The sequence below is a fragment of the Coloeus monedula genome, assembly GCF_965178545.1.
Source record: "Coloeus monedula genome assembly, chromosome: 17".
Classification (NCBI taxonomy): Eukaryota; Metazoa; Chordata; class Aves; order Passeriformes; family Corvidae; genus Coloeus; species Coloeus monedula.
Window position 1 is genome coordinate 10,136,573 of NC_138797.1, and position 25,544 is coordinate 10,162,116.

Genomic DNA, 25,544 nt, shown 5'->3' on the forward strand with positions numbered 1-25,544 from the left:
GCAAAGCATTCTAGGGCTGGGCAACAGGTGCTGAAACTGAAAGTGGCTCAGGTCATGCCATATTAAAGTGAGACAGAAAATCAGTTTATATAGGACTTTCAGCTGGGCACCTCTGAGAATAGCAGCTTGTCAGCAATGGCACAGAAATTCTTTCTAGCTGTAGTACAGAAGAGAAAAGGGACACCTTCCATGGTTAAGATGCTTGGCATGAGAAAACAGCAAGGAATGTATCATAAAATACTTGAGCTGGATAAATAGCACTTTTCTAGTGATGATTTTGCAGTTGTTCTTTCTTGTCTGTGCGTTTACTTTGCACAGAAAATAGTGGGGTTTAATTATTATTTTTCTTTTTTTTGTTTTATCTGCCTCCATCTTTCCATCTGCAATTAACAATTTTGCCTTTCTTTTCTGGCTTCTCTTTCTTTACTTATAGAAAGTTGTATGAGGTCATTCAATTTTGTCTTAAACATTCTCATACTGTGGGGATAACATAAGTATAAGGTCCATCTATAAGTATAGAACAAACCCACAAAAATAGAGGTTTGTACAGTCTGCTGTGAGAACATTAGGGCACAAGTCATCTTTGATCTATGTTATGCTGTATTGATGTAACTCTTAGTCCACTAATTATTAAAGTACATAGTCTTTGAAATCAAGACCAATATTTCAGCTAATTTTTTTTTATTTATAGTGAAGGCTTAATTTCTTAAGGAATATTCCAGAGCAACAGCATCCACGGTAGAGTTACGCTGTTATAATCAAAAGTGTCATTAATTCTGGTACAGTTTGTGCTGGTAATACATCTAGAAATAAAAATTTTTAGATTTTTAAAATATAGTTTAAAATAATTTTAAAGTTGGTATTTTTAAAAATATTGCTTTAAATATTTAAGACTTGGAGGTTTCCCCCCACAAAGTACCTCTCTCTGAAATGTTACTCAGGGTTTAAACATAAAAGCCCACCCTGTACAATGTGTCACTGATACTGTGCAGTAACAGCAGCCTAGCATCCAGGGATGATATCATGGGTTAAATTTCATTCCTTCTGCAGTGATGGAACTCTGTCTATGCAGACATATGCAACAAAGGTCAGGATGGCTTAGCTCAAGTCCTAAAGTTAATGTGCATTTTAAAACCTCCCAACAAGGCGAATTAAACTGTCTTCATTTCTGTACGTTGGAGTCCAAAGAGAATTTCAATGTATTTTTTGCCATTTACATCTGTCATTTACAGCTATCATTGCTTAACTCCTGAATGTGAGACTCCCTCATGATTGATGAAAGTTGTCTAAGTAGGAGTGGGTCAAAGACATGGTCCTGCTCTAGAAAGAGAGTGACACAGATGAGAAGAATTTTGCAGTCTTAGTCATCTTTAGTACTTGTGGTTTCTATATGAAACCAGTGGGATGTTTCCTGAAGGTAGTCAAGAAGCTGGCAATATGGACAGCTTAGAACTCAACACTAGTTGCAGTGCTACCACGGTAATAATAGAAAGGACTTCAAAAATTTAAAAGGGCAAACAAAGCAGTTGAAAGTAAAAGAAAATTAACCATTATGCCATTCTTCAAATACATCATTCTTTAAATCAACATTTTAATGTCACAGCCTGACTTGGTATCCCTGGAAAGAAATCTGAGACAGAGTAAGCTTTTTAATGGAGTAGATGTGATAAACACAGGCCAAGTTGTATTTTTTACATAAAATGTAAGTCAGGCTTGAGCTACCATTTGCTTAAGGTACTTTGCTCATGCTTGCTCAGAATTGTACTGTCATGATTGTAATTTAAATTTTTCAAGGAAAGCTCTGAATAGTTACATTTATATAAAAATAGTAATTTATCTCCTGTATTTGTGTGAAGCAGGCTATGCCTTTTGCTGTCAACAGTGTTGCTTAACCTTTTATGTTGTATTCCTCTTCCATATTGTAATTAAGGGTTACTAATCTTCTTCTGAATTGGCATGGCACTTTTTCTTTTTGAAAGCTCATGTAATTTGGCCTACTTACAGCAAATAATTAATTAATTTTAAGTCCTCAGCTAGCATATTTTACACATAATCTAACCTTTTAAACTAGTAACAAAAGCACTCTAAAATACTTTTTAAAGCACACGAAATGCTTGCCTCCTTTGCAATTGGCAACTATATAATAAAAGATAAGTCTGCAGTATTTTAATATACACCATATTTAACCAAGTACTTCAAAACAAATAAAGAGCAGTCACTTCAATTTGACAACATTTTAAAATTGTTTTTGGAATATACAAAACATACATTTATCTTATGCATTGCATGCAGATTTAATCAGCAAGAAAACAAACCAAATTTTTATGTTCAGATATCACAGTTTTCCACAGTTTTCCACACTTGTTCTTGGCACAGTTTTCTACTTACATGACTTTTAAGACAGTATAAAGTACTTCTAAGATACCCTAGTAAGCAGAAAAGGAGGAGATGTTGTGCCTTATTTCTGACTTCTTTTGGTTTTCTTTTCTTGTTACTTCCTCTTGATCTTTTGCATGTCACCTTTCAAGATCCTGTGTGATTTAGAGTTATATTTGCAGTTTACAAAACTGTATGTAGTTCTAAATTTTTTTAAGACCCTATAAATATGCATCTTTTTATGATTTGCTAGCTGCTGCTATAAAAGGCTTTTATATGATTTGCATTTTTATCACCTTTCTAATTAAAGGGGAACAGTTCCTATATTCACTGCTTTTGTACTGGATTCACGTTGTTGGGGTTTTACGAGTTCTTATTTTGTTTTTCTTTTCCTCTTAAAGAATTTTCCTCATACATGTTGCTAGGAGACAAATTGCTGAGTACTTCAGAGAGACAAAAAGATCTGGCCACAGGGGGAGTGGTCTAGCTGGCTACCCTCTTTCACCTGAGGTTTTCTCATGTAGGGCAGCAATGCTGTGAGATTTGAATGGGAAAAACGGTTTGGGTACAGCCCCTAGCTCTCTTGTTCTTCTGGCATTCGGAGGGGAGGAAGGCTGCTGTTGTTGTGGAGAGAATTCGTCACCGCTGAGGGCTTCTGCCTTCTGCTGCCTTCCTTCTATTGTGGGTGGAGCTTGCTCGCTGGAGGGGCTGTTGCACTGGGACCCTAACACCTACCTCACTAAAAGAGGGACCTTCTCACCATCTGCTCAGGTATGTCAGGGAAAACCCTGGGATCCCAAGCCCACCTTTCCCTGCCCCTCTGGGAGCCGGGCCGTGGTTGACCTGCCCCCGCCGTTCCTTTGCCGCCGCTCGCTACACTGTAGCCCCACACCGTCCTGCCTGCCGAGACATCCCGGGGTTTCCGTTGCAGTTCCGGAGTTTGATGCATCTCGTCTGACACCCAGGATTTTGTGTTCATCCCTGCTGTTCCTGAGGGTCCTGCTTGGGGCACCGGGATTGGCTGCCCCAGGGGGTTTGTGAAGCAAGCTTTTTTCCGCCATTACTGTGTGCTCCCCGAGCTCGCTCCGGAGCGCCCCCTGCAGCCGCGGGGGAACCATCGCACCTGCCCTGCTCACCGGGAGCCGCCAGCGCCCCTGCCGGCTGCGAGCGGAACTGCACCCGAGGGGAAAGGGCCTGACAGCCGAGAAGGCTGGCACTGGGTTTGTGGTTCTGTTTGCTGTTACTGCCATAGTTATTGTTGTTTGCTTGTCTTGTTTTATATATATATATATATATATATAAAGTAAGGAACGTAGTAAAGAACTGTTATTCCTATTCCTCATATCTTTGCCTGAAAGCCCCTTAATTTCAAAATTATAATAATTCAGAGGGAAGGGAGTTGCACTTTCCATTCCAAGGGAGGCTCCTGCCTTCCTTAGCAGACACCTGTCTTTCAAACCAAGACACAGTTCAGCCATGTGGGCTAACAGTGCAAAAAAGTTCTGCTGAAGGAAAGGTTCTGCATATAAATTGATCAAGACACATGGTTCAAGTGTCCTGTAAAGGTTCAAAATTTCTCTACCAGTCTGGCAGTCTGTATTCACAATAAGAGTTGATGAGGTATTTGGCTAGCATTTATTTGAGAAGATAGCAGCAAAATGTACATTATTCCCTCTGTTATTTATCATTGTCTAAACAAATTTATTCTTGCCATTGCATAACACATCTTAGTAAAGCCAAAGACCGTAGCAATGGGTAACAAAGACACATGGACCTCCTGGCTTGCTATGAAGAAGATCGTTTATTGTAACAAACTGAGCCTTTTTATGCTCTAAACTTAAACCAAAACAAGTATGCATTGGCTGCCTGCCACAGTGGTGTCGCCACTCACACATCACCCAACCACCTCCTTGATCACGCAGTGCCCACGTGTCTCATCAACCAATCACTGCCTCACGCATGAGGTAACTATCAACCCACTCTCCAGCCGTCCAACCTGCAGCTGAACCCCTCCCAGAGTGCTTTTTGGTGAAGAAAAGTGAAGAGGATTTAACAAAGGTGAAAAGGTCCTTATTCTGTAGAGCATTTCTTATTTCCCACAAAAGACTATAAAAATGCAATTTTGATCTGGATTCATTAAAACTAAATCTATCTGTGGACAGAATTGCCGTGTGTGATCCTGTAAACTCATAGCTGTATAGAGTCACTGTTTTCAGCGAGCTGTCTGGAGATCTGCATTTTTGTGGGCTTTTCTTGTGTGTCTGTAAGGTGGGGTGTTATGTGGGGCCTTGAGCCCTAAGACTATTATGGACACAGAGACTCATGGTGTAGCTCTTTGACCAGCAGTGGCACACTGAGGCATGATGGATTACTCCCAGAGTTTCTGTGGTAGAAAGGTTTTCTGGTACCCCTGTGAAGAACAAGACTTCCATTTTTCTGTGCAGAGCCATTCTGTATGTTGCAATGGTACCTTGAATTAATCAAGTGCTAGTTGCACAATGGTGAGTGAGTTTGGATTATTAAGCTCCTTGAGTTTGATTTCTTTCCTGTTTCAGTAAGTAGCAAAACTTCCAATGACTCCAATGAGAATAAGATTAGGCTGCTACTGTAATTCACATGTTTGTGTAATAAAATGGTGGTTCTTGCAAATATTTCCAATGGTAAATTCAGGTAGTGAAGCATCAGCTGTGCTCAGGGCAGTTCTGAAATTAACTTTAGCTGTTCACCATATTTCTTAGAGGGTGAACTGAGGTACTTCTAGTTTTCAAGGCAAGGCATTTCACAGTATCCTCAAAAAAGGTTGCTCAGTGCAAAGGTGAAAAAACCGGCATGAAGGGGAGAAAATCAAAGTCCTGCTTTATGTAATAGCTTCAGCCAGATGATCAACAATCAGTTGAGTTAGGTACAAGTGTAGTTTTTCACTCTCACAGATCCCAAAAAGCTTAAAACATCCAGCAGCTGCTTCCTTGCAACAAATCCCACAGGCAAAAGTCAGGCCTGGCCTTCACCTTTCCCTTGCAGCCTACAAACTGTCAGACATACAGGTGATTTTCACTTTCCTTCTCAGCTACATGTAAAAGCACATCCTCTCAGTGTTGCAGAGTCCTTAGCGAAACTGAACAGTGGCTCCACTTCAAACAGCTCAACATGTGTCTGGGGTTGCAGTGTATTCTACTACCATCCTCATGAGCTGTTGAAACCAGGTGGGACAGTGTTTCCTTGCCTCCTCCATCTGGACTATCTTTCCAAGACAACTCTTTCCACTGGATTCCCAGAGGACAAGAGCTACATAGCCACCACTGGACCTTCTGAGGAAGAGCAGGCCCTTCTACAGGATCCCTGCTTCAACAGAACCACATCCACCACTTCAGGAGGACTGCAGCCACCATTTTATGGGACTGCTACCACCACCCTGACTAACAGGGTGTCAGGTTGTATCCTGACTCTGTCAGTTTAACCCAGTGTTCTCTGTCTTTATTTTTTTTTAAATTTCCCTATTAAATTGTTATTCTGACCTTGTGCCTCCCACTGGTTTGTTTTCAATCTAGTACCCTTGAGGAGACTGAAATTACTCACATGTGCTTGTGCTGTCTCTGTTTGCTGGACTGGCAATGCATCTGCTCGAGCTTTGTGCAGGGATGTGTAAGCACAGGCTGTGAGAATTCACTGGATAAATTGGCCCTACCCTCTTGAGTGTGATGGCTCTTTGACACTGGGTTAGGAGATCTGTTAACTTGCTAAATTAGAACAGTCCTGACTTGTCCCTCTATCTCTTCTTTCCTTGTATTTTGCTGAGTTTTTCTTTCTGTTACATTTCTTTTTATTTGGAAGTATCATGTTGGTTATTAAAAAAACCCAACCCCCCCATTTAAAAACTAGTTCCTTAATAAACACAACAGTTACTAGCTGTATTTCAGGGTGTTTCTATCTGAGGGAGTATCAATACTTTATGCACTTTTGTGTGATGGCTTGAATGTCTGCTAATAATGGGGAAAGCTTTATTTTGGCGTATAATGGTGCATGCTCTTGGGGTGATGGGGTTTGAATACATTTGTGTCTCTGATGCAACCATGCACACTAAATCTCTCCAGCTGAGTATTGTGGAAGGAAATGTTTGAGGACACAAAATTTAAAGGCCAAAAGACCAAATTTAAGCCACCTTTGCTACTCATTGCGTAGGAACCTTCTTCATTTAAATGTTGTCACACATAGGGAAGCTTCCCATAACAAAACTGTGTTCTGTGGTGTGTCCAAGTGAAACACAGAATTTTAAAGAAATATAAAGATTTTAGTTATAGGCTAGCTGTGTTGAAATTAGTTGGGATAGGAGTGTGTTTGGGCCTGGCTAGAGTTAATGAAAATAGTTAGAAGAGCTGGGCCTGAAATGAGTTTTCAAGATGCGAGTAATTGATTACTGAATAATTGATTGCCTGTCATGTCCATGTTTGCTTAGCGGTGCTTAGAATGGGAAACAGAAACATTGATAAGGTTGGTCTGAGGGACAAGGATAATTACCAAGTTCCTCCTCTGTGAGAACTGATACAAAAGTCACACAACAGGAAATTTGGAGGTCACCAAAGTAATTAAGATTGTTAAAGTTGAGGAGGGCAAAAAGGTCAAAATGAGGGAGACGAATATTACTTCATCCATCTGGGACCACTGACCCAATTCAAGACCACCGACTCAATTCAGAGAACACACTACTCATGTTTAATAACATTTAAGCTCATTTCCATATGAAGCGGAGAATGGGAGGTATTAATGTTATGAATATGCATTTGTATTTTGGATATCCATAATTTTTGTAGATAAAAAGCTCTGTATTTGTTTGTATTGGGGCACTGTGTATTAGGGAATTATCCCACACAGTCTCCAGGTGCCTAATAAACATACACTTTCTAACTCTAAACTATTTGAGAGTCTTTGTCTGATATGGATATCGATACTAGGTCCTTATCCATATTTTGGTAAATCACAAGTACTGCCTAAAGTCTGTTAGACTCTTCACTTTAATTTAGATTCAAATGGTTAGTGAAGAAAAATTTCCTTAGAAATTGCCTGTTTGCCTGGCAGACTTGGGCAGGTGTTGACAAATCCTCCAAGGCTGTAACTTCCAAGAGGTGTGTAATGCCTCAGTGTTGGCAGTGGGGCTTTAACTTTGAAACTTATGACTTTAAATCAGCTGTTAACCACTGTGGTAGAAGCATCCAGTTTGTCCTGAAGTTGCAGACTGAAGATAAAGCTCCAGGGTAATGAACCTTTGCATTTGTTACCAGGTTGTTTAATATAAGGTACTGATTGTGCCTTTTGTTTCCATATTTAATAGAATAAAAAGGGACGTTAGCAGCTCAGCTGCTTCCACCTGTGCAGCAGTTGAGCCGGTGTCACACAGTGGGTCCTGTTGTGTTTGGTGTCAGATCCTTGGCTCAGATCAAGATGAACCACTGTCCACAGCAAAACTTTACATTGATTATAAATGAGAGACTAATTGGTGTTACTAATGGATCATTTCCATTTCATTTCTCAAGGAAATCTCCAGATGAGGGAGCTGATCTGCATCATGCTTCTGAGGGATGTGTTCTCTGTTCTGTGTTCTGTGTGTGTTTGCAAAGCTGGGATGGCTGGGCCCAGAATGAGACTTCTCCAAACCCCCCTCTGCAGGAAGTTCCAGTTCGGTTTTAGGTTTGCAAAGGGCCTTTGATGGGGCCCCTTAGCAACAACTCAGTCTTATCTGAAGGCTGTGCAGCCTCTCAGGGAGGAAAGATCTTTGCATGAAAAGAATACTGGATAGCAGTGGGTGACTGATCTGCAGAGGGAGGTCACCAGTGATGTTCTGTGGGAACCATGCTGTTCATCACGAGCTGAGGTGACCTGGAGAGAGGGCAGACAAAGTGACAAAGCTGTTCCAGAGGCTATCATGCATTAAGTTTGCCCACTTGTTTTCTAACCCCATTTTGAAGTTATCAGCTAAAGTCTCCCCTGTTCATCATCCTGCTTTTCTGTTGGGTATGGGATGCTCCTGCTGTAGGGTGGTTTAATATCCAATTAAACTGCACCACTTACACACACCTCTATGTTGTGTGACAGTTCTGCTTAGGCAGTTGTGGTAATTGGGAACATCTAGGTAATCTGCTTTTTGGTGCTAGCCATCAGTGGAATTTGTACCTCTGGCATAATGGTGGAAGTATTTTGAACAAAGGTCTGTTATAAGGGAAGAGTAAATGGTTGGTGAAATGAAAACTACCAGGCTTAACTAAAAGGTTATTAAAAAGACACTTGCCTGGAAGGCTGACTTGCATATAAAGTGCTTGGATGTGTAAAAGGAGTAATTAAAATGTGTGATGGTTTCTGGGAAAATTGTGTAGAACTCTCCTCAAAGAAACTTCCACTAACTCCTGTGCAAGGTACAGGACACCTCGTGGAGCTTAATTTAACCCAGAGATCAGCACTTCTGCACTTTACATTTTTCACATAAAGGTTTGGAAGTCGCTCTGATCCTCTCACAGTGTCAGTCAGAGTGGGTGATAGCCTAAAACAGACATAGCCAGTCATGACACATAGCTGACATAGGGCAAAAAGACCTGCTCTGCAGCATTAGGGAGGGTTTGAAGGGTCTGCTTTCAGCAGAAGTAATTTTTCTTTGTCCAGAGTGGCCAGAACATCTGTTAGCTCATTTGGATCTGTGGAGGCCATGGAAGAAACAATTCCTTTGGCACTGAGTTCACAGAGCCCTCATTGCCAAGGCAATACAGGAAGCCCTTGGACATGAGCAGAGGGCTGGAGCCCTGAGCTAGGCTGAGGATCCTGATTCGATCACTGGATAGTATTTGTCAACAGTGGAACATAGAAATACCCTTTCCTTTTTGCTAATTTTCCTTTTGCCTCCCTACATTGCTTCTGCCCAACTCATTTCCATCACAGGAAAGTACTCTCAAGACTAAGAAGTTAGAATAGCTCCCATGCTGAAGATTCCAGGCCCTCACTGACCTAGAATCATTGGCCAGTCCTTGGCAGCTACAGTACTGTTCTCTTACTTCGTTAACAAAGGTGTTGATGGTAAATTTGTTAACCTTTGCTACCAAAGGTGTTGATGGTAAATATGTCCGTGCTTGAGGAGTGTGGATACAGCACCTTGAACAAAGGCAAGGTTGCTGCTGCACAATCTGTGCCCCCCCTGCACACCATCCTCCTCCTCTGACGCTGTTTGCCTTCTCCTGGCAAGAAGGTCAGGTGAAGATCTGCCTCTCAGTAAAGGTGTGGGTTGGAGAACTTCCCTTCTTGCACTGAAATGACTCCCTGTGCTCTGTTAAATCTGCTGACTTGGCTCAAGATGCCATCCTTACAAAGTAGTGGGCAAATACCCCTCAATCCTTCCCAAGGCTGCTCCCCCACAGTGCAGCCGGGCTCGGGAATGCGATTCCACAGACTGGACTCGTTCCACAGAAATGAGACTGAGCCCTGGCCCAGCTCTCCTCTTTGCAATACAAATATACCTGGGAAGGATTTTTTTGTTGTTGTTGCAGAGGGTTGGTTTAGAGCTCAAGGTTTATGCACCACAGAGGCAGAAAACAAAAGCTTCCTATTTGCAGAGCGGCCAGATGTGCCAGGGGAAATGATGGCTCCAAAATACTGACGCATTGTTTGGAGAGAGCGTTTTTGTTTCTTTTCCCAGCTTTGAAGAACAGCTCCTACCAGCTGTGCTACCCTGTCCTAGCAGAGTCCAGTGTGCTTGGGAAGGAGATGATGTGGGGAGCAATCAGGCTGGAAGAACAGAGAACTTGAGTCAGGAAGATTTTCACGTAACGCGCGTATCCTGATGCACATGGAGGATGTGCTTCTAATGCACTTAAAGCCTTAAAGGGGAATTAACAACTGTCATGTTTAACCCAGAGCAGTCTGATCTCAGCTGCCAGTTGTTGTATAAAGGCTGAAGATGATAATTTGGCCTTTTACAACCCGTTTTTGTGAGCAGGGTTGACCTGGGTTGGGTGGCCGCTAGAGGACTCTCTGCCCAAAACCATGAGTTCAGTGAACTTGGTTGGATTTCCAAGCAATGGCAGGGCAAACAAACAGCAGATTGCCTGAGGACTAAGTGCAGAAAGCCTGCAGTATAATTCTCTTTTATAGCTGGAAAAAAGAAACATCTTTTATCTTCTATGGCATCAAATTTTAGGTGAAACCCCAAACTCAATGCTCTCCCCAAATGCTCAAGTGACAGAGAATCTGAACTGGGAAGGTTTAAATGTCACTCTCGTGAAGTACTGCTTTGTCACATCGATTATTTTTTAGTGTACAGTACAAAGCACCTGTGCAGTTTGATGGGAAACCATAATTTGATCTTCCAGGCTCTGTGAGATGGTGCCGTGTTTGAAATTCCTCAAGTACCTTTATATCCTAATGTCTTTTAATACCTCCCTCCTGCTCAACCCACACATTTAGGATCTTGTAATAACTTGAAACCTAAAGATAGGCTGGTTTCACTGTAGCTTCTCTATAAAGGTGATTAATTCAACTGGAAACAAATCCTGCCTTTTGCATCTCAGTTTTATCATCCAGTGGGGAGAAACAAGTGGAGGACTGCATTTCCTACTGCTCAAAATCAGTTATTTTATTGTTTGTTTCCCTCTTCATCCCTCAGTTGCCTTGAACTTCTCAAAAATCCTGACATTCTTCCAAATGACATCCTTGTAGAAAGAAAGGCCTTTGAAATGAATCAGCTTTCACTCTGCCTAAGAAACTTTACAGATTCCAGGGTGGGGTTTTGTCTTTATTTGCAGGTTTTTTATCTCTGCTAGTGATACCTCCCTTTTAAAATCCCTTATCTGTAACATCCCATGCCCACATCAATGGTTGGAGGCATATTTTTGCTTGATGTTGTAATTACATGTGATAAGAGACAGCCTTTATCCTGCAAGTGTTACAGCACAGTACATTTGACAGGCTGCTAGATAAGACTCCCTATTTAGTCTGCAGAGAGTGCTAGGGCAAAAAAATGGACATAAAAACCTTGGCCCTGCATCTTTTGCATCCCAGCTCAGCCCTGGAAGCACGGGGTCATTTTTTGGTTGCTGTCCATGGAGATGCATTGTGCTTTCAGACAGATGCCCGAGGAGAAAGTGAGGAGTTAACTTGCTGTTCAAAAGAAGCAACAAGGTGAAAATAGATCAAAATGAAGAGTTTGTATTTCAGCGCCACAATTAGAGAGGGGTGGGGGCAGTGTGAGCTCCAGTGATGTGCAGAATGGCAGAGAGGGTGGGCGGTTGGACTGTCAAACTGCCTTAATTTAATTGCAAACACATGCTGATGAGTCCCCTCCTCCTGGACCTCAGGGCTGGGAAACTTTTTTTGTCAGCTCCCTGCAGCTCAGAATTGAGGCAAATACGCTCCAGCAAACACCATGCTGATCAAACCTTCAGCTCTTGGAGGCTTTTTGTATTTTCTCCTCCTGCCTGGTTTCTCCTGCTCCTGCCCCAGCCGCTGCCTATGCTTCAGGACTACAGTGAGATGCATGCATCTGATGTTGGAAACCATCCCCGAGATCCCGCCCCAGACAAACATTCTGTGAGTAACCACTTCATTTTCCTGCGTTTCTTACCTGCTTGGGCTGTAGAAAGAAGGGGAAAAAAAAAAAAAAAGCCAAGGCCAAAGGCATACTTTTATCCTCCTTTTTTCGCCACAAGAACTGCCTCAAGAACTGTTTTGTGCTTTTAAAACATGAAACAGAAACTGCTTCTTTTGGCATCAGTTCATTGCTAATAGGACAATCAAGGGAATTGAAAAATTTAATGAGACTAATTCCAGGGCAAGCACTGGAAGACCGTTTTGGGGAATCAAAGGTCAAAAATATTAAACTGAGCTTATGGAAAGGAGCACAGTTTGCATTTTAGGATGCTTTGTATATGGGTGTAGGGGAGAGGGGAAAAAGAGCAGCTCAGGCTTTTGTCTCCAGTGACACAAACACTTTCCTTGTATATACAACACCATTTCAGTACTGAACTTTTAAGTACTGGTTGTCCGCTTTCTATTTGAACTGCTCAAACCAAAGTTAAGGCTTTTTTGGAAAGTAGCAACTGTGGTAACTCAATTCCTTGAGAAATAAGAAGGTGAGGGAGCTGGTGGCTGGGTCCATTCAAACAGGAAAGGTGGAGGAAAAGGATGTGTAATGCTTGGAGACTCCTAAAGAGCTCTCACTGATAGGTGCAGAAGAGCACTTCCCTGTGATTCTAAACTAATCCTGAATTTAAAGGTGGCTTTAAGATGCAGTGGCACATGACAAAATCTTTCCCTTCGTGCTGCTCTTATCTGATCCCTTGGCTTGGAAGACCTTTTTTTTTTAAGTAGCTGGAAAGGCTTGTCAAAAATGAATCTTCATTCTCATCCTCCTTAAACTTTGCAAAACTTTTCCAACATGAGTTTGAGCAGCTTTTCACTGTGCTTGTAACGAAGTCAGTTTTATCTCAGCTAGCACATCCATATTGGCTTTTTTCCCATAAACATCTCACTAATACTCCTAATGCACTTTCTCTGCTGGCAGCCTGAGGAACATGCTGTGGGCAGGATGCTGGCATGGGTTTGCTGCCATCCAGGTCTGCTTTGGGGGGTGCAGACCACAGAGGTTTTTGCATTAGTGGCCCACAGGATAAGATCTACACTTGCTACAGCTGCCAGAGCTTTCTCACCCCCTGGGCTGGTGCTGGAGTGGTTATTTTCAGCGGGACCCTGCTCAGGACTTGCTCACTGGGCAGTGGTTATGTGCTCTTACAGTAACTTGCAGCATCTGACTCTCCACACTCTCACCAACATTTTCTCCCCCTTATTCCCCTTCATCTTGAAATATTAAAATATTTAAAATACCCTGACACCGATTTTAGCAAAGTAACTTGTTCCTCCTTGTTTAAACCTAGATTTGTTTGAGGGAAGGGTTTTTTCCATTGGCTGAACTGAGGTATTTCTGAGATCATTGAAGCTTAATTCCTGTTCTCTGAAATGAAGCAACATTTGCTGTCACAGTGGAGCCTGAGAGTGTTTCTGCTAGAGATCCTTTGAGTGCAGAGGGAGGGAAGTTTACTGTGTCACCACCTCTTTCCCAGTTCTGGAATGGTGTGGTTCCGAGCTCCCTCTGGCAGCAGCACATCTCATTCTCTGCACCACCTTGAATGGGAAACTGGGTTTTAAGACATTAAAGGAATAGTATAGGTGTGAGATATAAAAATTGCAGTATTGCAAAGGAAGATCACTTTTCATAGACCAGTATTTTTAAGGTGGTTTATGCATTTTATTCTCTTTTACTACTGTCTGCATAATTATAAGCAAATAATATGTTGGTGATCAGAGATCCTCACAGACATAAAGACGGATGAGCCTGGTGAGTGCTCTCTGTTGGCAGATCATGGGCCTTTGTGTGGCAAGGAAAAATCCTGACTTTCTGGCTATCTTGAAGATCTAATGTACGAAAATACATTTCCCAGCCAGCATCCCATTGTATCTGTTATAAATAGCATTGGAATAATGAAACTTTTTTTGAATTGTGGAAGATCAAGGAATGCTTCTTAACCAAGCCCTGACTCCTCCAGCTTTTTTGGCATGTTAGTGTTTCTCCTGGGAGAACCCTTGTGTCAGACTGAACATTTGGAATTATAGCAAGAATAGTCTTGATCACAGAGTTATTCTGAGCAGAAAATGTGGGATTGGGATATTTTCCACAGTTAATCTTTGGTGTGAACAGGACTGAGTCTGTGACTGCTGCTCCAAACACCGATCCCGGGCTCCAGCTCAGTTCCCTTGAAGAACAGCTGCAGTTTCCAGATGGAGTTTCCTTTTAAGTTGGGAGTTTGGGACTTTCTGACCTCCATGACTCCATGCCACCCTCTCTAAGAATCCTGGAAGAGTGGGGAAGTCTCCTGGCTGGCACAGGCTGTGCTTCACCATTGGCAGATGGCCCCTGGGGCTGCAGCCAGCTGGCAGCACTTGGAGCCGCCCATCGCCTTCTCCAAGCGATGCTGGGATTGGCATGGAACCAGCTCCAGGATTGATGAGCTGTTACTGGCTCCTCTTGGGTTGCCATTTCCCTCCTCCCTTCCCAATCCCAGCTGGGTACAGCTGAGGATCTGGCCCAAAGTCTGGTTTTAGCGATAGACTATTTATCTTTGGTAATGGAGTGTGCTCGCTTTATCCCGAGCAGAGAATAGGATGGCAGGAACGACTACACGTGTACAGATAAGCCATAAAAACTCATTGTGTAGAACTGCAGATGTATTTTGGCTGTTGTCTGTTCAATTGGAACACGATTATCCAGATGTGATCTGCTGGTTACCGCTGGGATTCAGGCAGTTCTTTCAGCCAGCAGCCCAAGGAAGGGAACAGCTGTGGAACATACACTCCAAAAATTTCAATAGGTCTTTAACCTTCGCAGCCATTTGTTCAGCAGTGTGACATATAAACAATAAACTTTGAAATGTGTGGGCATGAGTAGAAGAAATCCATGGAAAGAAGTTCCCCTCTGGCTGGCAGCTAATGGATTGCAATCTAATTATCCATGGGTTATTCTTCTTTCTGCATTATGCAGGGCACATAATGAATGAGTACTGCTGGAGGAACATAGCTGAGGGCACAGGGCAGGATCTGGGATGTGAGCACATCGCTGGCATGAACTGAAGGTGACCCAGTTGTTCACAGACCTGGTTGCTAATTGGGCAGTGTAAGCATGGCCAGCTTGACAAGTTTTGTTTCCCTTCATCGTTGTGCTGCTTTTGGTGCCTGCTCAGAGGAAGGCTGGAGTAGGACAGGGTGTAGCTCTCTTAGTCTATTAATGAGCACAGTTTGGAGAAGGAATTTTATACATTTGTTGGGGAAAGGTTTACTGAGCAAATGAGTTCTTGGAAATGCTGCTCTGTTTGTGGTCTCTGTCGTGTGTTTTGGGTTGAAGAAGGGATTACTCATTTCCTCTGTGTGTGATAATCTTATATGCAGCCATTAAATGCACACCCACACATTCTGCATGTGCCAGGTAGAATGTGTAGTATTTAATCCATATCAAACCTTCTAGAGGTGACCAAGAACTTTATGTTCTATTTTTAGAAATCCCTTCATCAGAAGGAAAATAGGGAGGGAAGGTATTTTAAACATACTTTCCTTCTAGAAACATTCCAGCCTCTTTTCATGGAAGCATCCTAAGTCTTGTGATTGTAGCTACCTTAAGTGTTTAAAATCCTACTTTCATTGAACTCCCCAGTGCTTCAGCAGCTGGTTCACACTTGAATATTTGTATTTTTGTTGCCCTCACCACATCCCTCTCCCCATAGGGATACCAGGACTTTTTCCTGTGCTCTTTAAGGAGAAGTCAGTATTTTTTGGTGAAAGAATGTGTGTGTATTCTGTGTAAAAACTTCAATGATCATGCTCTTAAAAAAAGGGAAAGGCTGACACTTAAGCTACACAAGACCCAATATTAAAGTGTTGATTTTACTTCCTCTGAATCAGGATCAGAACACACTTCAGGAGGAGGGAAAAGTTGTCTTCCTTTGATGCAGGCAATACCTTGGGTAGTTGGTGCAAAGGAATTATGCATCAGGTTAAAAGAGTCCTTGCTGCCATGAATGCCCAAGAATAGACTCAGCTGGTTTGAGTGGGATCAGACCTTAATCTTCATCCCTTTCTAATACATAGTAGCTCAAACATTGCTGAATTCAGCATCTTTTTATGTAATCTCCCTACCTAAATAAGTGTTTAGGACCAAAACTATGTTTTGGAGGTGTTCCTTGTTGCTCCCCTTCCTGGAAAGAGCTAAAGGGATGCCAGGTGGCATTTGAAATGATTCCACCAGGAATGAGGCAACAGCAGATCCCTCCTGCCCTGGCACTGGCCTCTCAGGCATAGCATTCCCTCCAGTTTACATGCACAGAAAAAGTGGGATCAAACCAGCTTGGTACACTGGCTGCTGGATTATGGTCAAATTCCTGCCCCAGCTGACGCAGAGGGAGCCCTTTTGAAAATCTGACTCCTGTTTGTGCAAGTTGAATCTTAAAAAGCTGGGTTCAGGAATGCCTTTGGTAACTTCTTAATTAAAATCTAGTGTTCCTAGAACTTCAGAATAAGTGGTGTTGCAGTGCAACAGTGAACTGCAGCCTGTTCTGCTGAGTGAGGCTCCCTGCAGCTGCTGGTTCTCTGCTGTTTCAGCCATGATCCCATCATTTCATTTCCTTGTATCTCCATGCTCAATGTATCTTCCTTCCTCTTCACTCTTTGAACAGTCAGATCTTGATGTATTAAGCTGGTAACCAGGACTTGGAAGATCCCCAGCCCTGAGCCTCCCCATGGTCTCCTCATCTGCCTTGCAGTGCTGGCAGGGGTCAGCTGTCCATGTAGGGGTTCTGGGATGAAGGCTGTCATTTATTAAAGCCATCTGGGGACTCGTGTGGGACAGGGACATTCCTGAGTTGGGGAGCTGATGACAGTGAGTCTGGAAGACTTCATTTCCATCTCAGCAAGGCAGCTTTCCCTTCCTGCCAGGACTGGAGTGGTTTGGCAGGACTGGGGAACCTGCAGAGCTGACTGATGTTGTGCAGATAAGTGTGAGGAACAGCTTCTTTCTGATAAGTGTCCTGGCTCTTCTTGTATATGGGAAACTTGATTTATAGGATATTTTTAGAATATGTTTAGGATGTCTTTCATGCCCTTTCTTCACTGGAAACACTGGGAGGAACTTCAACATCTTCTCTGTAAAAGCACCTTTACTCTGGGTGTCATTGTTGGTAATGATTGTGTGGCTGCCACTTTCCAACCAGTTCTGGGCAGAACTGTCAGCATCATTGCTGTGCATACAAAGGATTCTTCTACAAACCCCGTAATTTCCATGGAGCTGCAGTAAAATGCCTCTTGTAGCTAATTATCTGCTTAGTTAACATAGTAATACATGAGTCTGTGAAAACCTAAATAGATTAAACAGAAGTGGAAGTTTCTTGTAAAAGCTATTGATTGCTTTATATGCTAATCACTGATAATTAACACAAGGCTTGCAGGGATGATTGTTCTGATAGCAGCTGAGAGGCTCAGACAGATTGAGTGTCATTCTGTAAAGACCCATTTCCCCATCCATTTGCAAATTCTGGCATTCTTTGTAGCCTCTGTTAATAGTTCCCAAATTCAGAAAAGGTGACTTACTTCACAGCAGATCCCGGATTGTCCACGTATTCCAGGTCACTTTCCTGTCAGTTTGGGCACGAGGGTTTGGTGAGATTTTCAGCTGAGCCAGTCAAGCTGGTGTTGTCCAGAGGGATCCGTGTTGGGTGATGCTGCTGTCCCAGGCCTCCACTCTGTGTGAAGGTAGAAGAGGATCCAGAATCCTTTAGCAGCAGCTGTTCCTTGTGGGAAGGTCATTTGTAGTCCCAGACTGCCGGTCTTGAAATCATGGGGGAGATTTAAATCACAAGGGATTATTTTTTCCCCCCATTTTTCAAATTCCCAGGTGGAAAGAAGTGGGCAGGAGGGAGGGAACCCAGCTGCTGGGGCACAGGGCAGCTGGGAGCAGCTGCCCTGGGAGCAGCTCTGTGGTGGGTCCCTGTAAAAACCACATTTATTTCTGAAAAGAAACTTAAATTTCCAGAGTGAGGGCCCTGGGAATAAAGAGGAACAAGAGTTTCTGTGTGAGAGGAGACAAACTCTGTAGGGAATGTTCTCAATCAAACACATGCAAGCCAGGGAATTCCCAGTGCAGCCCTTCATTGCCAGCGATGCTTTAGGCTAAGGCAAGGTCTGGAGTGAAAACACTAAGGATGAGCCAAAGTATTGGGGTTTTTATATGGTAAAGAGGAATCTGTAGGCTCCTCTGCATGCCCAGGGACTTTCTTTGCTGTGCAGGGACCTCCCCATTGGTACTTTTAATGCTGTCTGGGGTACAGGGAGCAGAATAGCCTGCTCCATCCTTTGCCTCCAGGGCTGGATCCACCTACCTAAACCGTGTGTGGCTAATGCCTGTCTCACCTGCAGTCCACTGGGTGGTTTATGAGCCTTGCTAATTGAGATATTTGAAAAATCCCCTGAACCTGCAGTTTTAGCCAGTGACCATTTGCCCTTTCTATTTGTAGCAATTTCCTGACATAGTTATTGTATCTATTGCTAAATAAGCAATTTCAGTTCTTTTCATTGTCATGTTTTCTAGACTTCAGATCTTTCCTATTGCTTTCCTTTGGATTCTCTCCAGTTATTTCACATCACTTCCTGAAATGAAGTGCTCAGAGAAGAGATGCAGTGTTTCAGTTCCATTTTTGTCTGTGGGGAAAGCTGTTGCCTTTGTGATGGTGAGCAATCCAAAAAGAACTTTGCAAAGGATTGAAAGATAGCTGGGCTCCAGAGAATCATCTAAAGGTCTTACCGGAACAGAAAACAGAAGAAAAATTTAATTATTTCATTAAAATAATGAGCTAAGTTTTATTACATGCTCCTTGGGGGTGGTGTAGTTTAAAAAGAACAGGTTGTCCAGAGAAGCTGTGGCTGCCCCATCTCTGGAAGTGTCCAAGGCCAGGTTGGATGGGGCTTGGAGCAACCTGGTCTAGCGGAATGTGTCCCTGCCCATGGCAAGATGAACTTTGAGGTCCCTTTCAGCCCAGACCAGTTCTGTTCTATGATTCTAAAAGCTCCTGCATGAACCCAGCCCCGCAGTGCTCATTCAGCAGCAGGAACTGTCAGGAGGCATCTCCACCCCTGTGCTGCTCAGAGCAGGAGCACCACAGAGAGGTGGAGCAGCCAGGGGACAGCCCTGAGAGCTCTGCTGGTGACACGGGGTCACTCCTGCCAGGCTGTGCCTCCCAGCTGTGCTTTGTTTCTCTCCCAGGTGAACAAATCACCACCGGGGAGCTCAGACTTGCTTAGGGGGCTCAAGGCCATGTGCAAACTTCCACAGCACTGTTTCCAAGGAGTCCTTTTTGTCAGGTGACCGAAAAAACAGCCCTGGCATCAGTGGGGCTTGTGGTTTATTTTCCCTTGTGTTTTCAGAGGTGTTTTCTGTCACCTGAGTCCTGGCTTTGGCTTTGTTTCAGCCGTGGAAGCCCAGTGCCTCTGTGTGAATTCTGGGCTGTGAAGGATTGCATTGTCTTTGTTCATTAAAATACTCAGAGGCTTTTTGTCCCCACCTTCAGCCAGTGACCCGAAGTTGGATTTTACACTTCACTGCCTGCTCCCTGCTGCCTTCCTTGAGCATCACCAGCTCGAGCCCTGACCCCTGTGTGTTCCTCCCACGTATTTGTAATGTCCCCTATTACCTGCAGCCAGCTGCCTGGACTAATTACAGGGCCCTTTACAACCCCCTGGGGCAGCAGAGTTGGTGTCTGTGCATGGCAGGGTATAAATCAAGTTTGCATTTCTTCACCTTTTTTCCTGGTCTAGTCTTTCCTTGCTTCCTTTTAATGAGGCCGTGGAAAACAGGCAGCATGTTGTGCTATCACTGTTGCCAACATTTAATTGTGTTTGGCTTCGTGGTGGCAGCCATTGCCTTGAAAAATCCATAAGGATGCCCTCAAACTCACGGAACTCCCTCCGAGAAGAAGGGCAAGAAATGCACATCTGAAGCAATGCAAGTTAAGCCAAACACACTTGAAAATGTCAGAGGTGAAGTTTCTGTTAAAAACTGAAATTCCAAAGGGTGATCCTTTGGGGCCGCAGTTTGCAGTGGACAGAGAAGATGAATTACAATTAGAAGTCTTGTGTTTTTTTTAAATATTGTGAAGCTGTGTTTCTTTCTGCCCTCTAATTCTTCTCTGTGCAATATTTACCACTAAGAGAGGGGAAAGATTTCTTTCTATATTAGACTTCTGAATCCTTTGGTTGAAGTGGAAAAGTTAAAGGAAAAAAGCGCAACAGAAAAAACCAAATTCCACGGGCCTGTGTACTGTTGCATCCAGTGATAACAAAGGGCTAACAAGGCAGAGATTTGATATTTCAGTATAATTTAAGTAAAACTGCCTTTCATTTTCTGCCTAAAATGTAAGAAAATTTATTATTAATCTTTTTGCATAAAATAACTACATTTTGCAAACTGTTAACCTAAAGAAACACTACATCTTGGGACAAAGGTTTTAAACTGAAAGAAGTCAGGTTTGGATTAGGTATTAAGCAGAATTTTTTACTCAGAGGGTGCTGAGCCCCTGGCACAGGGTGCCCAGAGGAGCAGTGGCTGCCCCTGGATCCCTGGAAGTGTTCAAGGCCAGGTTGGATGGGGCTTGGAGCAATCTGGGGTAGTGGAAGGTGTCCCTGCCCATGGCAGGGGGTTGGAATGAAATGAATTTTAAAGTCCTTTCCACCCCAAACTATTCTATGATTCCATGATCTTAAAATAAAATCAGCTTTACTCCTTGTGCAGCCTCTTCCTGAGTACTTGCTCCAAGCTGTTTCATCCCCCTTGGATCCTCACTGCCAGTTTGGGGTTACCTGCAATGACTGCACCTTTTTCTAATTTGAGTTTTATAAATGCTGGGATTCTTGTTGATACCTGTCTAAAAACAAGTGTTGAACATGCAGCTATTTGTAGAATCCTTGGTTTAAACTCTGCGTCCAAGTGTGACTTTTTACCACCAGAATGGGCAACCTGTGCTTTTTCCTCTTAAAGCAAATGCCCTTAAAAAGCTGCCTTAAACTGAAAATTAGCTGTGTATTCCCTAAATGTGATAGATCAAGCAGTGCAGGAGAAAAAAAATCCACTTAATTGTGTGCTTTGGACAGAAACCTGCAGCAATCCCCGTTTGTCAGCCTTTTGTGGTTTGTTATAATACACGGGACCATGCAAGGTGCCAAATCAATGCACGTTCTCTATAGAAGTGTTTCTCCTTGGTTAACCAGGTTAAACCACTTAGCTCTTGTTTTATTATCCCATTAGCAATCCAAACCCCATATTTTTGGGTTCCAAGCTGATGTAGTTCCATGGGCAGCCCTTGAAATTTGCCAGAATCCCCATGGTTCCAGTAATTCTAATTGAAGTTTGCACAAATTTGAAATGCAGGCAGCGATAAGCTGTTGTAAGTCTTGGAGCATTGCAGAGCAAAATGGGAAATGCTTATTATATGAGGTTATTTGAGCAGATTTAACCATTTTAGGGCACAGATAGTTTTGGTAGGGAGCTAAATTATGGGTCCACGTGATGATGGGTGTTCCTCTACAAATCAGGATGAGATGCAAGAGTAATTGCACATGGGGGGTTTTGATGCAGAGTTTTTTCTGGTGCTTGTGGGAATGATCCCTTGAGACCTTTTAGAGCTTAGTTTTCTCTGGAATTAGAATAAAGAATTTTCTCAGTGTAGGCTTGTCCCAGCTGTTGGCTGACTTTGCAGACAAGGGCAGACCCCAACCATTGTCCCCACTCCTCCACTCCCTTCACTGGTCTAATGGCTTGTTTATATCCTCTGCTTTTAGAGATTTACGCTTCAACCACATCAAGGAGATACAACCTGCAGCCTTCAGAAGACTGAAGAACCTCAACACACTGTAAGTTGCACTCTGAGGATATCCATTTATTACTTGTGTTAGTACTGTCCCCTAAAATGGCTTAAAGGTGGCCTTGGGCTTTATTTCAGTCAAGCTGGGCATATCCAGCCAAAGCTTTAAAATTCCCTCTGTTCCACCGTGGATCATGTTTCTTACCTGTTTTTATTTAAATGTGGTGTTTAATAACTTTCATTTTTCACACTTAACCTCTGTGTTCAAAAATAAAATATGGTGAACTCTAGCACAGACTGAGGGTGTTAGAGCAGGTATGGCCTGGGAACAGCCCGTGAAAGCATTTCTCACCTGGGATCAGGACAGTGCAGGGATGGATTAAAATCTTCTTCCTTTCCATGGTCTCCTCTAATGAATGAACCACATCAGTTGCTCTACATGAGTTTGACTGAGCATCCTTCAAATGCCATCTTGCCCCTATGCCTTGCCCTAAAAGAGGTGCCTACAGCTGCCCTGCTCCAGGTAGAAATGGGAGTAGAAAGCTGCCCCTCCAGCCTTGTATCCCTGTATGTTGATACTCTCATATCACTGTACACACTGCTCCACTAACCAGCTTCTCACTCTTCCCAAAGGAAATCCCGGGAACCTCTGCTCCTTCTGGCTGCTGCAGGGCTGAGGGTTTGGAGACAGATCTGAGTGCATCTGCACCCCGTAGCCAAGGAGCTGAAAACACACCAGCTCCCAAATCAGAACCAGAAGCTGTGTCAGCACAGCACTGTGCTGGATGTAGCTGGGCTGTTGAGACTCAGATCTAATTATTTGAGCTGTGACATGGTGCTAACAGCTGTAGGATTTCCAGGTCCAAGCCAGATTCCTCAGCGAGGCAAAGCAGCTCCTTTGGGAACCTGACAGATATTCACACATTCATGATCCCAAATGGCAACAGAAAGTTCAGGCTGGTTTTTATTGTCTGGCCTTGAGCAATCTGAAGTCCCTGATCCTGTGAAGGTGGCAGAGCTGAAGGAAGGCAAGCCTGGGCAATAAGGTATTCAGTCAGCTCCAAGGAGTTGTAGGAAAAGTGGGATTACAGCAGGACTTTATTATAGAGACCTGCTCAAGTGTTAACTTTGAAAAACCAGCATTTGCTAAAGATTGTTCCACTCTGTGTGTGGGGCTGAGTGGCCAAGCCATGACTGCAGGATGCTCCAGAGTACCTTGGCTGTGGCCCAGGACAAGTGGTCATAGAGTGAGCTGGTCAAAAACTTTACTGCCACTGATGCTGTTCATCTAGAACAGCCCAGGTTAGTCTCACAAACTGCACCATGTGGTACTTAATTGCCAAAAATAATAAGGAAGAAAGGATGCTTTGGATGGATTTCTGTCATTTGAGATAGGGTCAGATACAGTGAGAAATGAGAAAAAAATATCTAGAGAGATAATAAGAGTCCAAGTCCGTAGGGTTTTGCCTTATCACAAAGCTCTGCTGAGGCCTTTTGATCTCCAGCCCTGCTCTTCCACCCCTGGAGCTCTCCTGAGTCAAGGAAACAAAGGGTTTCAGATGATGTCATCTCTGTGTGATGCAGGCAGATGCTTGGCAGCAGCTCCCAGGACCACCAGGCGAGTTTCAGCCGAGCTCTGGGGAAAATGAGGATGCTGGCAGGGCTTCCCTGGGACAGATGCTCCACCCAGCCTGCCAAGCTTTGTAAGGGGTCCTAATTCCTGCCCTGCCAGCACCTTGGACTGGGCAGGTCTCTGACCTGTGCAGGACTTTTGCTTTTGCCTTTCTGACTCCTCCACTCTGCATAGGGGTAGATACAGATAGAGCCTGGCTGAAGGGGAAAAGACCTGTCTCTCTCTAACACCTCTTTGTGCTCCATGAATTTCTGCAGTTCCTTTCTGTCTCTATACTCTCCTGGACAGAGACCTCAAGGACAGCAAGTCCATGAGCAGTACCAGAAGGAATAGGCATGAATGTACCCCCTGCCATCCCTGATCTCATGATTTGGGGTGCCAGGCCAGTAAGAACAATGCATTTTCACAGGTGCTGGGCAGACACTCCTGCTTTCCCTAAACAGTGTCCTATGACCATTGTCAGAGCTGGAATACTGGACTAGGTGAAACGCTGCTCTGAAAAAATACTGCACTTTTATATTTGAATTCTGAAAATCAACCTGATTTGCCAAGGAAACCTTTGTTTTGATAGTACTTCTGATGCTTAGTTGTATTTCCTGGTCTGGCCAGCAAACTGGAACACTCAGTTATTCTCACACTTGTAGTAGTTAATTCCCACGGCTGAGGAACTTGATAGCTGACTGAGGGAACATTGGACCTCACACTCCTGAAGCAAATTTCTCTCCAGGAACTTTGGTTTGTCCAATTCCCACATCAAAACTGACAAGAGCTGAAGAATTTGCTGATGTTTCTTAGATGGTAAATTTTGCCCAAGGACTTGGATAGCTTTTCGAGTGATAAAGGGAATGAATCCTTTCAAATCCCTGAGAAACTTCCTGGGAAAATTTGTCCAGAAAATTTGAAGTGAGAGGTTTGGAGGATAGAATAGTCTGGGTTCCATGTGCAGACCTCTGAGCTTGCAGCTTTCTGCCATTGAATTTAAATAAATCTTCCATAAGCAAATAAATGTTTTTTAAAGAGCTTTTTCCACTAATGGCAGAGGAAGAGCAACAGATTCTGGTGAAGCTTCTGTTCTCCATCTCCTTTAGGGCAGGGTGGCTGTTCTGTATCCAAGTTTGACAGTTTATAAACCACCCTGAAAAGGAAACCTTTGTAGCCTGTGTTGGATGCAGGGAAATGGGTTGATAGGAGAGGAGCCTGTGTGGATGTCCAGTGGGGCTGTTCAACAGTTCAAACCCTCCCCTGGCTCCTCTCTGCTTTCCTCTGGTGTGGGAGATTTGATAAATCACAGAGCACTACTTAGCATTAAAAACAGGAGCCCTGTTTGCGGAAGAGACACAGTCACTGTTTGCTTTCAGCTGGGGACTCCTGGTACAGCACCACAGGTAAGGAGCAGTTATCCCATATCCTGCACCACTGGGAGCTTCTGTGTTGGCTGTGTGCCACTGGAGAAGTTCTCTTGGGCTAAACATCTTAGACAGTTGTAAGATTTCCTCGTCCCTTCCTACTGGCTCTGCTCTGTTCCCATCTGTGCAGATGTGGTGTGTATTTTTAAACTCTTAATATGTCCCCTTGGTACAAAAAAAAAAAAAAAAAAAAAAAAAAAAAAAAAAAAAAAAAAAGGGTAACAGGGAGAGTGAGGCAAAAAACCCTTCATGTATGCCATCCACAAAATCCCCTCAGCTCCAGGACAGCTGTTTTGCTGCATGGCTGAAGCCAACATTAGCTCAGAGCAGCTGCTGGGCTGTGGGAGAGAGAGGAAACTCTGTGAGCCCATGGTGAGGCACAGCCTCTCGCTGCTTCCCAGTTTTTGCTCCTTTAGGTCATTTTTGGGTGGGGATGGATGATGACACCCCTGTGAGGCCTCTCCTTACGTGTTCCCACAGGAGTCAGCGGTGCCTGGTCAGCCCAGTTGGTTCATTGCTGTATTTTCAAACCACAGCCAAAGGGTTGCTGCTCCTTGGGTCTCTCCAGCACCATCCACAGAAATGTCCAACCCAGGGACCAAGGTTTCTTAACATCTCCAGTCTGCATTTTGTCCTCCTGAGACAAGAGCACCCTAGGGAACAGCGACTCTGTGGAGACCACATTGCTTGTGCCTCTGCCTGGCCCTT

The 25,544-nt window shown here is 43.6% G+C and overlaps 1 protein-coding gene across 1 annotated transcript in view; it reads left to right on the forward strand.

Annotated features, from left to right (window-relative positions):
* Positions 1-11,773: 11,773 nt before the first annotated feature.
* LOC309579510 (peroxidasin homolog) overlaps positions 11,774-25,544 on the forward strand; it is a gene marked incomplete at both ends in the record, with an annotated part of 42,396 nt that continues 28,625 nt past the window's right edge. Inside the window, 2 exons of the mRNA XM_082292893.1 lie at positions 11,774-11,937; positions 21,775-21,846. Of these exons, the coding sequence (XP_082149019.1) occupies positions 11,774-11,937; positions 21,775-21,846 (236 nt within the window). The remainder of the gene's footprint in view (positions 11,938-21,774; positions 21,847-25,544) is intronic.